The sequence below is a fragment of the Vipera berus genome, assembly GCF_964194415.1.
Source record: "Vipera berus genome assembly, chromosome: 3".
Classification (NCBI taxonomy): domain Eukaryota; kingdom Metazoa; phylum Chordata; class Lepidosauria; order Squamata; family Viperidae; genus Vipera; species Vipera berus.
The window spans coordinates 186,735,621-186,752,892 of NC_138204.1; the positions used below are offsets into that span (position 1 = coordinate 186,735,621).

Genomic DNA, 17,272 nt, shown 5'->3' on the forward strand with positions numbered 1-17,272 from the left:
GATCGACCATTACAGCCGTCATTTGTCATCTCATGCGGCGGGGACAATTTTTCAACTTCCCCGTCTAAGTCTCAGCAGTGGATTTCCTGGGAACCCCGTCTGAGTCGGGCAACATTTCGAGAACAACCAAGGTCTGGAGACGGCGGGGCGGGGTTGCGTGCGTGTGTGAAGCCTGCGCTAGCCTTTTGCCTCCGCCGCCCGGGAACCAAGCAGTTTAGGTAAGGCAATTGCGCAACTACGCCAGAGTGGAGGGAGCCCAGCTTGGCCTCCCCGCTGAGAGAGGGCGGAGTTGCAGTGGGGATACCCGACGCCTTTCCGAGCATCAGCAGCGACGCCGCGACCCTCCTTTTAGCGAGCCCTCCGCACCGTCCCTTCCAAAGCCAACCGACCTCTTGGAGAGCCCCGCTGCTCACCAGCATCGCCAACCGAAGCTTCTCTCCGGCTAAGCGCAGGGCGAGGGCGACAGCTGACGTAGCTCTTCTGCATTGGCCCCGGCCGGCAGCACATGCTCAAGACAGCTATATAAAGACACCCCGGCCCGCACCTCGGTTCTCCGGCTTCGCTTGGTGCTTTTCTGTCAGCTTCCTTCCCTCGGATCTTCTCTTTCCCAGCGGAGCGACTCTTAGCATCTCCGATTCGGCGCAATGGCTAACATAGAAGCTTTCTTAGGCAAATGGCGCCTGGTCTCCAGTGAAGGTTTTGAGGATTATATGAAGGAATTAGGTAAGAGGGAAGGGAATTGGGAGTGCTGTAAAAAAAAAGAATGTAAGGGAACTATGGCAAGACTAGAAAACTTAATTCTCCACTACAGATCTTGGATTCCCCTCGGGCAAATTATTTAAAAAAGGATGTGGGTGGAATGGCTGAAAAATAGGGCAATTAATAATAATAATAGCAACATGGATAAATGTTTCTGTAGGGATGTCAGTGGTCACATTTTCTTGGTACATACCGTATAGATTCCATTCTTGTACTCTTGCATGTATCTTTTATTCAAAGATGCAGGTGGCAGTTTCCCAATGTGTGGGTCTCCCTAAGTGCAGTTTTCCAAAAAATGTTTAAAACTGTAATTCACCCTACCCTGTGCCCATCATCTTTTTTTTTTAAGAGAAGGGTGGCTTTGTTTAAAATGGCTGCTTTGGAATAAAATGAAATATTGATTGTAGCTCAAAAAGGGTCTGGGTTTATGTAACTTGTATCTCTTTGTGTGTGTGTGTGTAGTTGTCTGTTTTGTATGTACAGTATGCAATACTTGGCATTCTGTTCAGTTGCTGTGCAAAATGTGCTTTTGAGCATTCAGCCCTATTTTTCTAAAACATGCATATGGCTTTGTCACCTAGGTTGGAGTGGTGGATGATGATGATGAAGAAGAGCGATATTCCCCCCCCCTTCTGGAAGCCTTTAAATGTTTGGCAATATGGAATTCTGAGCTTTGTGTCTCTTTTTTCAGCTCTTAAAATGCTCTCTGTCCAAAGTCTGTGAAGGCGTTCTCAAATAGCTTTTATTACGAGCACACAAATAAACATTGTTTCAGTGGAGCTGATGAGCAAACTAAGATTGCAGATGGGCTGCATGTGAAAAGTGTGTAAGAGAAAAAGAAGGAAGACAGGACTGAATGAGTTGAGCATGTGGGGATGGCTTTAAATGAATACAGTGGCTCTTTTCTTGAACTTTCCTCAAGGAAGAAGAGTACTTAGTAAGAAAAATGGATTTCTGTGATATATGCTACGCTATACTTTTTGTGATATATGCTCCTGAGTATGGTCTGGTCTATATTAACAGAATGTTCTAATATTTAGGAGTTTCAAATAGTTTGATGCAGCATTATGTTGCAAGATGAGCAAATTTCCTATAACTTCATGCCTAGGAAGACAACACTGAATCTAGCAATGATAGAATTTAGTCAACATTTGCAGTGACTCCTTCTGAGACAGAAGGTAGAAGAAGTACAGAATTAACATCCTTATGATTATATTATTAGATTCCCCCCCCCCGTCCCTGTGGATTCATTTCACTGAAATATAGAGTTCAGTGATTAGTTAATACTTTGGGTTCCTGTAGCCAAAATATTGCACAGTGAGCTGAGTTCTGGGGCCCATTTAAATTAAAATATACTACATTTCCATTGGTCTGCACACCACATATAAAAATGAGTTCCTCAACTAGGAACGCCATGCTACATGCAATACAAAAAGTCTATTCCTAACCAATATTCCTCTGTTAAGACTAGACATGGGAAAATCCGGAACTCAGTCAGGAAATATAAGCCAATCTGAAATGTTGCAATTTTGTGGCCTGCAAATCTGTTGAACCCAGGCTCCTGACACAAGCTTCATGTTTATGGGAGTCAAAATAATTACTCTGTATTGATTTTTCTCTGCCTTACCAGAAGTTGCCATAATATATCCTAGTGAGAAGAAACATACTGACATACTGTAGAATGATTTTGTTCCAGTCCTACTGCAGACTTGTGAATATGCTTTTCTTCCACACAGGCATTTTAATTTTGAATAGAACTCATTTTAGGTAAGGATGAGTTTTACAGAATTTTGCAAGAGCGATGTGTAATTAAAATTTAATGAGAAGGGACAGGAAGCTCATTGATGGGAAAATTCCCTCTCAGGCAAGATAATTAAAAAGATAATTAATCTTGCGTGAGAGTGTCTATATAATGACTGTGCTTGGCTGAACCTATATAAAAGTAAATTTTCTCTCCTTCTGACAGGTGTGGGTATGGCGATGAGAAAGATGGGAAGTGTTGCCAAGCCAGATGTTATCATCACCAGGAATGATGATATTTTCACAGTCAAAACTGAAAGCACTTTCAAGACCTCAGAATTCAGCTTCAAATTAAATGAAAAATTTAATGAAAACACAATAGATGGCCGAAAAACCCAGGTAAATAAATGACTGTAACCCAGGAACACACCAAGTACATGACATGCTAAGCTCCTTAACTATTTGACTCAATGACTCTTGACGTCACATAATGTCATTACCTCCACAAAAATATGGACTCTGTTGTTTTAACTCAGGGGTCTTCAAACTTGGCCCTTTTATGACTTGTGGACTTCAGCTCCCAGAATTCCTCAGCCACCGTGCCTGGCTGAGGAATTCTGGGAGTTGAAGTCCAGAAGTCATAAAAGGGCCAAGTTTGAAGACCCCTGTTTTAACTCAAACATCTCAGCAGTAGCAGTGCCAAATTAGATCATTGACTTACAAACTAGCCCATTACTCCTAGGATATACCCAAATTACTCCCCGTGTAAGAACTGTGTGCTAAGCTGTTTTGATCTGAATACTGCTGGTGAACTTTGTAACATGAAGAAACTAGCTTAAGTTCTTAAGCTTGGCCTGCATGCTTAGGAATGCCCACTGAGAACCAGCAGAACCATTTGCACCACAAACAACATTGATTGCCAGTTCTCCTGATAGCAGAAAAGTGCATCTATGCTCAAGTAAAATTTTTCATGCATCGGTTGATGTTGTTTGGTCTCAGTTCTTAGATCAAGACTCATTTGTCCCAGTTGTTTTAACAAATCTACCTTCTTCCAAAACCTAGTTTGGCAGTTTCCTGCTCCTGAAAACCATTAAATGTGGCTCTAGGCCACAAAATAATGCCACCATTGCCATAAAAAGTTAAATCTTACAAGTATGGAAAAATGCCAAACTCCTTTTGGCACTGGAATAAAGAACTTCTCTAGACAGTGTATACTTCCACATCATGCATCAATTTCTAGTATTGTAGGTTTATTTTTTTATTAGTATTCTGTAGTTTTCTGAAATTTGCTATCTTTCAAGTGTTGGGTAAATCATCCTTATGATCTGTACTCTAAATGCAGATGAGTTTACATGGGTATAGCGGTTAAATAGATCCAGATACGGTTTGTGTCTGTTAACATATATGTTTAGTATGGAGTTCCAACAAAGAAAGAAAAGCTATAAAAAGAAAAACAGAAATGGTCTGGCATGCATCCCACTGTATTATTTCTAGCTTAATGGATACTTCTTTTGTTTAGAAAGAAGTGGACTATCCTATCAAAACTATAAATAATCACCAATGGCAGCAAAAAGTTGTAGCTTGTATTTTCCTGCCAGCTAGTGGTTGCCTGGATTTTTGCAATCTAGACATGGTAGCCCTAAAAAAAATATCATCACCATCTAATTCAAAGTGCAAAGAATCAGAAGAAACAGTACATCATATATTCATCTTGTGTCAGAAGATTACACAAACTGACTGTAAACAAAATAAAACAATTGTGAGAGTGATTCACTGGAACATCTGTAAAAGTTATCCTGTGCCAGTAATATGAAATTAATGGGAACATATAGTTGGAAAATTAGTTGAAAATGAGCAAATTTAAATATTGTGAGATCTCCAAATCTTGGCTCATAAAGCATCAGATTTAACTATAGTTAAAAGGAAAGAAGTGGGCACGTGACGATCGAAAGAATACAAGGCAAAGAAGGGGAGAAGATTGCAAAATATTAAGATCAAAAAATCAAAGTTGAAAGATTATGGTATAAATCAACTATGGTGGTCCATGTGATGGTCAGCATACTGGGTACCATACCAAAAAAGTCTTGGATGGCACTTATTGACAAAATATCATTCTGTCAAATATAAAAGGTCACAGTGCTTGGATCTGCACACATACATTATGACATCCTAGATTCTTGGGATGAACTTGACCTATGAAGACCAACACCACTAAAGAACTAGGCCTGTGATTTCACATTTTTGTCTATAATAATATTAATAATCAAAGAACTTTTGTTATCCCAGATTTCTGGGAAAGACTTGATAATGTATAAAAATGCCAAACCCAGTCTAAAATCTGACTGACTGTGTGACTAATAACAACAACAACAACAACAACTGACATTAAGCACACTAAAGTAAAAAAATATTAGAAGAGAATACATGAAAGTGAAGAAGATCTTAAAATCCAGGCTTAGTGGAGGAAACACCATCAAGGAAATTACCGCAGCTGGAATAGTGGACTGGACTCAAGCAGAACTGAAAGTCCTGGATAGGAAGACCAGAGAAAATCAGGACAATTAATCATGCTCTTCATCCACATAGCGATGTAATAATAATAATAATAATAATAATAATAATAATAATAATAATAATAATAATAATAATAATAATAATAATAATAATAAGAAGAAGAAGAAGAAGAAGAAGAAGAAGAAGAAGAAGAAGAAGAAGAAGTTGGAAGGGAGCTTGGAGGTCATCTAGTCCAACCCCCTGCTAAGGCAGGAAACCCTATACCATTTCAGACAAATGGCTGTCCAGTCTCTTCTTAAAAACTTCCAGTGTTGGAGCATTCACCACTTCTGGAGGCAGGTTGTTCCACTGGTTAGTTGTTCTAACTGTCAGGAAGTTTCTCCTTAGTTCTAGGTTGCTTCTCTCCTTGACTAGTTTCCATCCGTTGCTTCTTGTCCTGCTTGACAGACTTAACATGGAGCATAGGTGGGCATGGAATGTGCAAGTACTACAGACAGCTGAAGAAAAAAAAGGGCATTGAAAGAATATTTGAAGGGTGATGAAGAAGATGCAGTGAAACTAGAAGACTTACTGAATACCTCAGAGAGCAAACTAGCCTACAAAAAAGCACCAAATGAAGAATACAAAAAAGAAACCGCAAGGCAAAATATCATATGTCCATCACACACCCACACAAAACCTAGCTGCACACTGTGTACTTCACCAGAAATCCCCAACAAGCAAAGTCAATGAGGAAGCTAGCAGGACAGTATTTTTTACAAAAGAATTATTGGAGTAGGGACCACAGTTTCACTAGAGCCTGCAACCATCATGGAACTTCAGGAACAGCAACCACAGCAGGACAAAATAGAGTAGCATTATTGTAAGAGTTCCAGATTAGCCACAAATTTACCCATTGTTTTAAACAGCAGCAACAACAAAACAAACATGTTTTTCTGTTGAAAAAATGGAAATAAATAAAAATAAAATAAATGGGAACTGTAGAACATTGAGAGTAGATATATCATAATGATCAAAGATGACTTTACTATGAATCAAAGGAACACAATTTGGGATGCTATTAACAGTAGGAATGGGGACAACATAGTCAAGTCCATCATGGAACAATAAACTGAGACATTCTCACAGTGCAACCCCAGTGATCAAACCCTTCTAGTATTTATTAGCTTAGTTTTGAGTTGTTGGTGTTCTGTGCATCCTTTTAATACTCTACCTTTGGCTCAAAATGTTTTTGGCTGTTCTTCAAACTACTGGTAAAGATTGCTGCAGGTTTTACTGTTAAAAAATGTACAGCTGCTTAGAGCCTCTACAATATGTTTAGTTTTTCCCCTGATTTTTTTAAAACTGTATTTGTGTTTCCGATAATATACTAATGGCCAAGGGTGGTGTTCTCATGGAGAATTTGTAAAAATGTTTTGTCTTTCTGCCCTTGTCTTCAGGGCGGAAGAACTTGGTCAGTCGGTAGGGTGTGGAATTCTTGGATCAAGTTATGCTTAAGAATTAGATTGGATGCAGGCTTGGCAAGATGCCATAATACTAAAAACCTAGCAGAAAACAGGAGATAGCAGATATTTTAAAGTGGTATGAGAGTATTGCCTTCTTTGATCTGATAAAAGGAACTTTCCACATAGTTACAAATTTGGCACCTGCTGAAATTTTCCTCAATGTGTAGTCAAATATTGCATAAGGTTAGATTAACCATGTAGCTGTTATAAAGCTGAAATAAATTGTCACTTAGGAAGAACACTTTGTATGAACAGGAAGGGCAGTATTTAGGCAAGCCTTTCCCTGGATAGTAATCATTTAAACAAATATATATATATAATGCATAGCTGAGTGGTTCTTTTGTTAGAATGAAGCCAAATAACACTGGGCACACTGTCAGTTCCCCAGACTTCTTCATCAGCCAGAATGTTATAAAAAGCAGTGGATGGAGAAGAAGCAAGAAATCTTAAAGTTCTTGAAAGATGTTGCAGTCATGAAGTGTCTGGATAGTTTTCCTCTGATTTTGATTGTGCATCACACTGCAGAACCAGAAGCCTAAAAAACATAGTTTCATTTCCTTTAGCCTCAAGACAAATTAAAAATCAATACTTGAAAGAAGGAGCACAATACCAAAATTATGTCGTCTTTTACAGACCCTCATCACTTTAGATGATAACAATGTATTGACCCAGGTCCAGCAGTGGGATGGCAAAGAAACCACAATAACAAGGAAGATAGAAGATGGGAAACTGATAGTTGTGAGTAGAATTTTCTCTGACTTTTATGCTAAATTTGTACACTATAAATGAAATGTAACTTACCTCAAATATCATAAATACCCACCTACCTTATCCTGCTTCAGAATAATCTTTTATAAAAAAAAGAATGAATGTATCTTTTTATTTTCCAGGAATGCGTCTTGAACGGTGTCAAATGTACTCGTGTTTATCAAAAAGTATGAAGAGCTTGATGTCTATGTTGGAGAGTGGCAGATCATTCTCGAAAGAGGACTAGTCCATATTTTTTTTTCTTTTTCTTCCTAAACTAGATTTTTTTTAAAAAAAACCGAAATCATCATGTGCAACAGTGTTGTATGCAATTTAAAGTCTTTGACGACAATGATTAAATTTTCAAATTTCAAAAGAGATATTGTAAATGTGTTATTATTTGTGAAATATTTCCCTTGCCCTTTTAAGAAAGTTTAGGAAATTGAAATTAGATATATCAAATAGTAGGAAAAGTGTTAAGATATATTCACAAAAGAATTCTGGGCACAAATATAATGTGAACATCTATTTTTCCCTGAAATCAGACTTCCTTAGTTAATATTAATACACTGCACTAAGTAATTACATAGGGACGCGGTGGCTCAGTGGGTTAGGACGCTGAGCCTGTCGATCAGAAGGTCGGCAGTTTGGTGGGTCGAATTCCGAGTGAGCGCCTGTTACTTGTCCCAGCTTCTGCCAACCTAGCAGTTCAAAAGCACGTAAAAATGCAAGTAGAAAAATAGGGACTACTATGGTGGGAAGGTAACAGTGTTCCATGCGCCTTTGGTGTCTAGCCGGCATCGACTTCCCTCCGCCCTGTGCGTTCCCACAGAGAGGGCCTCCTCAGGGTGCCACCGGTCAGAGAATGTCGACTGGTGGCCCCCAGGGGGAGATCCTTCTCTGTGGGCGCCCCGGAGCTATGGAATCAGCTCCCGGTTGAGCTCCGGACGGCGCCCGACCTTCGCTCCTTTCGCCGCGAGCTAAAAACACACTTTTTTGAACAAGCTGGCCTGGCCTGATGGGGGGATCGGGGGCTATTTATTAGGTTTTAAATATCTATTTTAGTATGTGGGCATTTATTTAATTTAGTTTTAACTTTTGTAATTTGTATTTTTATTCTTGCCCTGTTCACCGCCCTGAGTCCTGCGGGAGAAGGGCGGTATAGAAATATTATTAAATAAATAAATAAATAAATAGTCATGCCAGCCACATGACCATGGAGACGTCCTCGGACAAGTGCTGGCTCTTCGGCTTTGAAACAGAGATGAGCACCGGCCCCTAGAGTCGGAAACGACTAGCACACATGTGCGGGGGAACCTTTACCTTTTAAGTAATTACATAGCTTGTTTCTATTTGTAATATGATGCTGAAACCTGCCATTGTGGGTTATTCATTCTATTTAAAAAAACAACACCAAAATCTCTTCCATGTATGCAATTTAGCTGAAAAACGGTTTGAACTGCTGGAAACTTGAAATTCAGTCAGCTATCATTGGAACAGCAGTACCATACAAGAAGTAAAAAAAAAATGGACGTGGCTATGATACTGTAGAGCAGTCTTTTTCCAAACCAGTTTCAGAGTGGCAGATCTATCATGTTGGAATTGCACCAGATCAGAGGACTACTACAACACGGCAGACACTGTGCCTACAGCATTTGCTTTGATCCCAGTGCTGCCTTTTTTTTTGAACACAGAGCCAATTTATTTATGAATCTGCTGCATTTCAAGAGGAAACACCAAGATTGATTCCATAGAGAATGGAAGGTTTGCAGAGCTTGGGAAAGGTAGTCAGTTTCCAATGAGGGCAATTCTTGCCTTATACAACTACACAAGACCATTGAAATCTCTGGATCAAAGAACTGAAAGTCTGCTGAGTGAAGGTCAGTTATTGTAGTCTTTCATTCAGTTCTTTTTCACACAACTCTTCCATGCAGCTGTGGGAAGAAAACATTTGTGTGGGGGGCGGGGGAGGGATTATCCAGCTTTGTTCTCGATTCTGATGCAAAAACCTGTAGGATGTTTTCTTGTTCCAAATGTGCTACAGCTTTAAATGCTAGAACCCCAGGCAGTTCCCATGAAGAAATGATTCCAGTAAAGCCACAAAACTTAATTTCATAGTTTAACCATGCTCATGGAATCTTACAGTTTCTAAAGTTGCTCAGAATAGATAGCTGAAACATAATTGCTTAGGTTAAACATACATCAGTGTATTCCAACTCTTTGATCTATTAAAGTCCTATCTTTATAATAAAAAAAATATTACTCTTGAAACCTGGAGGGATTTAAGTGTTCTCCCCAGATATTTTCTTTGTAATTTTTTTATCTAATTATTTTCCAGGGCAATAAACATTTTCTAATCCTTATTTTAGAACTGAGCACCAGTGATCATGTTATCTTCCCCTATTTTCAAATTAATTGAGAATTTGTACATTCCGATGTCTCATTTTCTTTACTCAGAGCAATTTGCAGCACAAGATCTGTGATATGGTTTATGATGGTTTTAGATGACAAAGCTTAACCAGCAATCTTATTCTATTCATCTTCTAGTAAACTAAATTCACCTGAAGTCAATAGGGCTTACTTCTAAATAGTTATATCTCCAGCCAGTCCAAAATTCATGCAGCACACCATGTTTGCTAGAACATATTTAGTAAAGATCTTAAGATGTTCAGATATGACTTCTTAGTGATGCTTAGGAACATGTAGTTATGAACATAGCATCTATCTGAAACTCTTTAAAATAGCTGCATCTTTTCCCAAAATCACATAGATGTCTATGTATATGCCAAAGCACCTTTGGGAAGTGAATCCAAAGTATTGTATATTATTCATTTTGAACAAAGGGCCATTCATATCATTCAGATTGAAATGCCATATCTTAGGTAATGTAAAAACTATTAAAAACAGGTATTTAGGTGGCAGTTAGCATATAGGAAAAATTCTCTTTATTTCTTAAAATTCTTTACCTCAGTTTAAAAGTGAATTGGGATTTTGATATTTTCTGTGATACTCAGAAATCAGAATAACCCTCCTCCAGTATTTCCCCCCCAGAAATGTCAGTTCTGTTTTTCATTTGACAAAGAAACAGATTATTTTCCATGTTAGACAGTTCTGAGTACTTCATATTGAATCAACATAAATAGCAATAGCACATAGAACAATCTGTAATTCAAACAATTATAGTTAAATAGGTCAAAGCAAGCTGTGTTCATTACAGGTAGAAGGTTGGCATTATTTTTCAGCAACCAATGACTTTGAATTGAAGATATTGCCTATTTGGCACCAGTCCACTTCTGCTTAAGTAATCCTTGAAGTATTTTTAATCCTCTTTAAAAGAATTAACAATTACCAATTAATGCACTGATCACTACAGTAAATATAATATCTTTAATTATGAGAACAATGTTTGGTCCTAACAAAATGAATTATTCCATTGCTCTGTAAATTTTGTTCCAACGCTGTTCTCTTTATTTTAATCAAGCCTTTGTATGCTCTTGGATGTGATTAAATCAGGATATAGAAGGGTGTGACTGTTTAGTTCCTGCATCTACAAGAATAGCTCCCAAAAGTCAAATGTATTCTGAATTACAAATTTCCGCTGGCCTACCACATCATATGCAATATTTAGAATGCATCCAAATATAAGGGCATGATCATATAAACTTAGCCAAGTGTCATTTGTTTGCTTGTGTTTTTTTTAAATTTATTTGGGGACAAGTATTCTTCAGGTCTTTTCCCACTTGCAGATGACCACACCAAGGATTTGCTCCAGCAAACACTTTTTTGCGATCCCACTGTCCCCATGCCATTGCCTTCATCTTGTCCCCAATCCATTCTTGAGACAACTTACCATTTTCTTTACTTATTCTGTAATTAAAGTGGCATTTCCCCCCAAAGGACTGCAAAAATGTCAGTTGTTTTACTATGGGTACCATTTTATTCACTTGACATTTTGTCAATTGTGTATCTGTTGTCTCTTACATCCCTGCACTCATCCTGCTTTGGTGAGTAGGAGAGTCCAGTTGTTTAAACAGATCTCATGTTAGAAATCTGGATAAATTAGAATAGAAGATGACCAGAAGTGCTTGATAAAGAGTTTCATGAGTAAATAGAGGATCTCTCTCTCTCTCTCTTTCCCTCTCCCTCCCTCCCTCCCCACTCTCTTCTTCCTCCCTCCGTCCCTTCCTCTTGGATGATTCGTAGTGCAACCCTCTGCCCATTACTGCACATGCCAGCTGCTGTGTGGGCTGTTTTTGAAGATGGCTTTGCTGCTTTTTCAGAACAGCATAAAAAGACCACAACTCTCTTTTGTAAGAGCAATAAACCATTTTTCAGAAGTAACTCAAAAAAGAGTTGACAAGTGGTGGGGTTACATTGAGAAGCAGTTCCATGCCATGAACTTTTGAGTTATTTGTGCTACCAGATATTCAAGGTGACCTAGGTATCTGACAGGCTTGTAGTCCTGTCAGTTAAAGAGTCTCCTCTGCCTCTGTTGAGACCCAGGCTGGAAATGGGGCAGGGAAACCCTGACCGATGTCTAGCCATCTTGCAAAACCATCACAAAACACACTAGAGATGTTACTGGAGATGTTTATAAAGGGAAGGGGTAATCTTTGTTATACAGGAAATGACAAGAAGGAAGGGACCTTGGAGGTCTTCTAGTCCAACCCCTGCTCAAGCAGATGACCGTATAGCATTCTAGACAAATGTCTGTTGAAAATCTCTTCTTGAAAATCTCTAGTGATGGAACAGTTACAACTTCTGGAGGCAAGGCATTCCACTGGTTAATTGTTCTCCCTGCTAGGACATTTCTCTTTAGTTTTGGTTGCTTCTCTCTTTGATGATCTTCCTTGTATTACCTCTAGTCCTGCCCTCAGGTACTTTGGAGAATAAATCAACTTCTTCTCTGTGACAGCCTCTCAAGCACTGAAAACTACTATCATATAACCCCCTCATCCTTCTCTTCATTAGACTAGATATACTTAGTTTCCTTAATCATTTATTATATGATTTAGCCTCCAGATCCCTTATCATTGTTCTTCTCTGCACTTCTGAGTCTCAGTGTCTCAGTATACATACTTATACATATACACACACACACACACACACACAAACACACACACACACACATATACACACACATACATATACATGTATACATATATATATATACACACACATATACATACATACATACATACATACATACATATACATATGATGCGGTGGCTCAGTGGGTTAGGACGCTGAGCTTGTTGATCAGAAGGTCGGCAGTTTGGCGGGTCGAATCTCGAGTGCCGCGTAACAGAGTGAGCGCCTCTTACTCGTCCCAGCTTCTGCCAACCTAGCAGTTCGAAAGCACGTAAAAATGCAAGTAGAAAAATAGGGACCACTACGGTGGGAAGGTAGCAGCGTTCCGTGCACCTTTGAGTCTAGTCATGCCGGCCACATGACCATGGAGACATCCTCAGACAAGCGCTGGCTCTTCGGCTTTGAAACGGAGATGAGCACCGCCCCCTAGAGTCGGAAACAACTAGCACGCGTGTGCGGGGGAACCTTTACCTTTACCTTATGTATTGTGGGGACCAGAATTGGATGTGGTATTCCAAGTGTGGTCACAGAAAGTGAACACTTTCTGTGGCTAACAGATGGGGATGGGAAAGCAACAGAATTAGAATAAATTCATGTCTGTTTAATTTTTTTTCTTGGCTCATAGATAACTGATAGCTGTTTAGTTGAACCCTCAGTCTTGTTTCAGCACATTGATCAATATATATCTCTCCCCTGCTTCTATGAATAAAATACTGGTTCTTCCAGAACTTCATTTTGTGAAAATTGTGAGGATAATCTTTCATGGTTAGAAAACCTGAAAAAAGAGCCTATGATGTTTATTTAGAAAAATACAGTGCAAGAATCTAAACAATCTTTACTCAGTGTTAAATCCTCTTAAACAGTATATTCAGATACATAGAAAGAAGGAATGGGAAGATTTTCTCTCTTCCAGATTGTAGCAAATCAGATATATACAGAGATTCAATATTGAGAACAGATTCCTCATATAAAAATTAATTCTTCTGGTATGACAATAAGCTAATGTGGCAGAGTAAATGTTTATTCTCAGCTAATGAATTGATCTGCTAATTTTACACACAGGACATACCGTATGTTAGAATATAATGTAGTTAGAGTGATAAAAACTTAAAATAATGACAGTGCTTCCTCTAAGATTTATTTATATTGAAAAGAATTTGGTTCTTGCACTTTTTAAACAGTTACTTTAGGATAGCCCTCTCCCTATCACATTCTCGGTAGATTGGACTATCAATACAAACCATGGTACTTTTTTACATCAAATATCTTTATTCCAGACAGATCTGTAGCCTATAGACAATTGTAGACAGTTCCTTCTGCTGCATTGTAGGCGATCTTTTGAGGAATAGAGACTGATCGAGAGGATGAGGGAAATAGCTTTGTAATCAACATACAAAATAATAAATAATCACATAACAATGAAACTGGTCACAATTGGAGGAAGAAACAAAAAAATGAGATTTTGTGAAACATAAGATCAACAAAGCAGAGTTTAATATGTACATGAATTAATTTTCTGTTGCCTTTTTATCCTAGATTGCCATGAGTTCAGAATAGTTATATTCTTGCAGATGTTTCATTACTAAATTAGTTAACATGATCAATGCTAGTAAAAAATAGGTTTGGTTTCAGCCATCAAAACCGCTCCTACCAACTCTGACAGAGCAAGCCACTAGTATATAAAATAAGAGCAAACCCCACTCCCTATTAGAACTGATGATGTTACCTAATTAGGTAATGAAATGTCTGCAAGAAAACAACCAAGTTCAGAGAGCACCAAAGACCCCACAATTCAATCCTAAGGCACAAATATTCTCTTTTACAGGTATCAAAATGATTAAAAATAAGCAATATTTTTCCATTATTGTTATTAAAAGATTTGACAGATTTGTTCTGTTGATTAAGACAATTAATTCAGACATCTTTACAAAAGATAAAAAAAGAAAAAGACTATATTAGTAATGTCTTTTTCAAATTGTTAACCAAATTATACAGACAGATGTCAATGAAGTTTCTCAATCATCCATGCCCTGATTGTCCCAAAGGTGCTTTTTCCAAAAAGCAAATAGATTTTCTTGATTTTTTTTCCTTTGAAAAAGTTTCACTTCTCATCCAAGAAGCTTCTTCAATTCTGGAGAAAGATTAAAAAAAGTTTCTCTATCTTTTAAAATTGTGAATTAAGGAAGGTTAATTTTTTCCTTAGGACCTTAAGAAAGGACAAACATTTTAGCTTAAACATCCCATGAAATTCTCATCCTACAGTTCCAATCTGAATTCAAAGCTTTCATCAATATTGTTGTCATTAAAATATTATATTAAGTATATTGCAACACTTCTTTAAGTGTACTGCAATAGGTGGTTATATGGAATAATACAAATTTAGCAGCAAATTTAAATCCTGTTTCACCTTGTAAAGAAAGATAACTGGGTTAATAGTGCTAAGTAATTATTTGTTTTGCCTTATTAAACCAACCATGGTTTATTAAATTAGACACTGTTGGCTTGATTTACACATTGCATTGACCCATTTATCATTTTTAAACTAGAATGAACTGGTTCACACAACTCACTATGGCATTCTTAAGAGGGTAAGGCAGAAACAGCTGCCAAGTAGGGCAGTGTCCCACTGATGCTTCCTTTTTTCTTTCTTTTTTCCATTATCCTTGTGGGAAGTCAGCCCTCCCCCAGAAAAGGAAATATTAAAAAGGCAGAATATTATATTTCCTCAAAGGATCTTAAAAAGGCAGAAAAACATGCCCAGTTTTTCTTAATAGCCGCAAATCTCCCTCCCCCAAGCAGAAACCAGCTCTGTAGAAATGCAGATATTAACATCCTTTCAGAAAGACTGGTACCAGGAAATGTAGAGCTGATGGGATTAGAAAGACAAAGATCCCTAGAACTAACAACCCCTCACCCCCAAAAAATCCAACACAGGACATAGCCATCAGCCACAGCCCCAGGGAAGCAGGATATGACCTTAAGGACATAATAGGATTAACCCACCACCTTCAGAATATAAGAAAGGCGCACTCAGACTCAGGTCAAAGTACATGACATAGGAAATATGAAGCCTCAAACAGGAACAACTCCTAACACAAAAGCCCAAAAAGGTATGAAAACCCACCACTCCCTGCTCCATGTGGTCAATTTTCCCAGAGCCACGCTTCTGTCTGGCTTTGCCATTCAATAAACTCCAACCTTCTTTCTAAAGCAGTCTCCATTTTGTTTATTCCAGCTTGGATTGGACCCTGATGAAAAAAATTTTTCCACATCCTACCAGAGGCATGAGGTATGTGCACGTGAGATAGGAACAACAAAGCAGAAGAGAGAAATTCAGCCTCATCTCACAAGAGAAGTGCTAACATTCCTTTACTAGCTGTTTTCCCACTAAAAATACAAACATATAATCAAAACAAAAAGTTCCACCAACTACTTCTGGTTGGGACATCTATTGCAGAAATAGCAACAAAGCTGATGTCATTTCCATCTGCTGCAGCATCTATAGGAAGTAAGGCTTAATTCTGCAAATGTGCCAAATGTTTTTAGTTCATACAACATACCAACCCAAAATCAAATCACATTATTGCAAAAATCAAATTGCATTAGGGTAATGTGTGTTTCGTGTTATTTTCTTCATATTTGTCTTTATTGTATTATGAGTCTGTCCTTGAAAATAGCAGATGCATATTCCTTAAGTAACAGCAAGTGAACATACCTAATGCTTTCCAGCTTCAAAAAATGAATGGAAAGATAAAATGCAGTCTATGAAAAGAAATTTGCTGTCTACCATATACTAGGACAAATAGGAGGCTTACATCTTTTTGACACATTTCATACAAGTTTCAGTTGGGCATTTGATACAAAGACAGCCCAGTCTTTATCATATTAGCAAAATGTCTTGCATTTTTTTCAAAGCAAACCTACTTCATACGTTCTTAGTGTGCAGAAAAACATCATCTAGGGAAAGTGGCCACTTTATCACAGAAGCTGATGAAAAAGATAATTCAGCTGGAAACCATATCATACTGCAAGAGTATTCTCAGAAAATAGCCAAGACTATGGGAGCAAGAAGAGTAATATTAGTGTAAGTCAGTGCTAGCATATTCCAAATCTTCCTATCAAATTTAAGAAAGACTGATCAGCAACTTAATATTCAGAATATTCTTAATGGACACTCTGAAGAATAAAAGCAGCTACAGCTTATGGATAAATTATTGACAGCCAATGTGCAGACAAAACTAAATGAGATGGACCAAGAATGTGTCTTCATATAGCCATAGTCTTCCCATCACTTCATCAAACTAATTGAGGAGCAATTCCCATCCACATGTAGCTACCATGGTCCCACAGAGGCAGCTATCTCAGAAAGTAGATGCTGGTGCTGAGGAGTCTGCCCTATAGCTTTACTGAGGGAGGTTTAAAGTTTGGCAGAAAAATGCTGGGGAATTCAATTAGCTATTTAGCTGCAGCAGTTTAGCTCTCATAACATTCTAAAGAACCTGAGTGTAAACTAGACTTTGTCTACAAATGTGGGTATCCCAGATATTAGCAATTGCAAATTAAACAAAGACTTAATCTAAGCTCCCAACCAAAATTAGACAAAAGGGGGGTAATTATGTTTCTAGAACTGGATAAATTGTTTACTACTTATAGTAGTAGTAAAAATATTCATTTATAGTCATTTTATTAAATAATTCAGTTTGTGCTTAGGTCTTTGGGAATTTTTCATGCCCATAACTAGATATAGAATTAACAGGAAATCTCACTCCCGCATTTAAATATTTATTCTAGCATTAGCAGACCCTAAATCCGGTGTCAGTTAAAATTAGACACATTTATTTATATATATAAAACCACCCTGCGTATAATTTGGACATTTTCACAAAAATGCAGACTTTGTTTATTAGAACGCAGAA

At 37.9% G+C, this 17,272-nt stretch overlaps 1 protein-coding gene across 1 annotated transcript; it reads left to right on the forward strand.

Annotated features, from left to right (window-relative positions):
• Window positions 1-311: 311 nt before the first annotated feature.
• On the forward strand, window positions 312-7,741 carry LOC308666896 (fatty acid-binding protein 5-like). The gene is made up of 4 exons (XM_081325889.1): window positions 312-723; window positions 2,726-2,898; window positions 7,152-7,256; window positions 7,409-7,741. Exons 1-4 carry the CDS (start codon window positions 645-647, stop codon window positions 7,457-7,459), a joined length of 408 nt encoding a protein of 135 aa, XP_081182015.1. The 5' UTR covers window positions 312-644; the 3' UTR covers window positions 7,460-7,741.
• The last annotated feature ends 9,531 nt before the right edge of the window (window positions 7,742-17,272 follow it).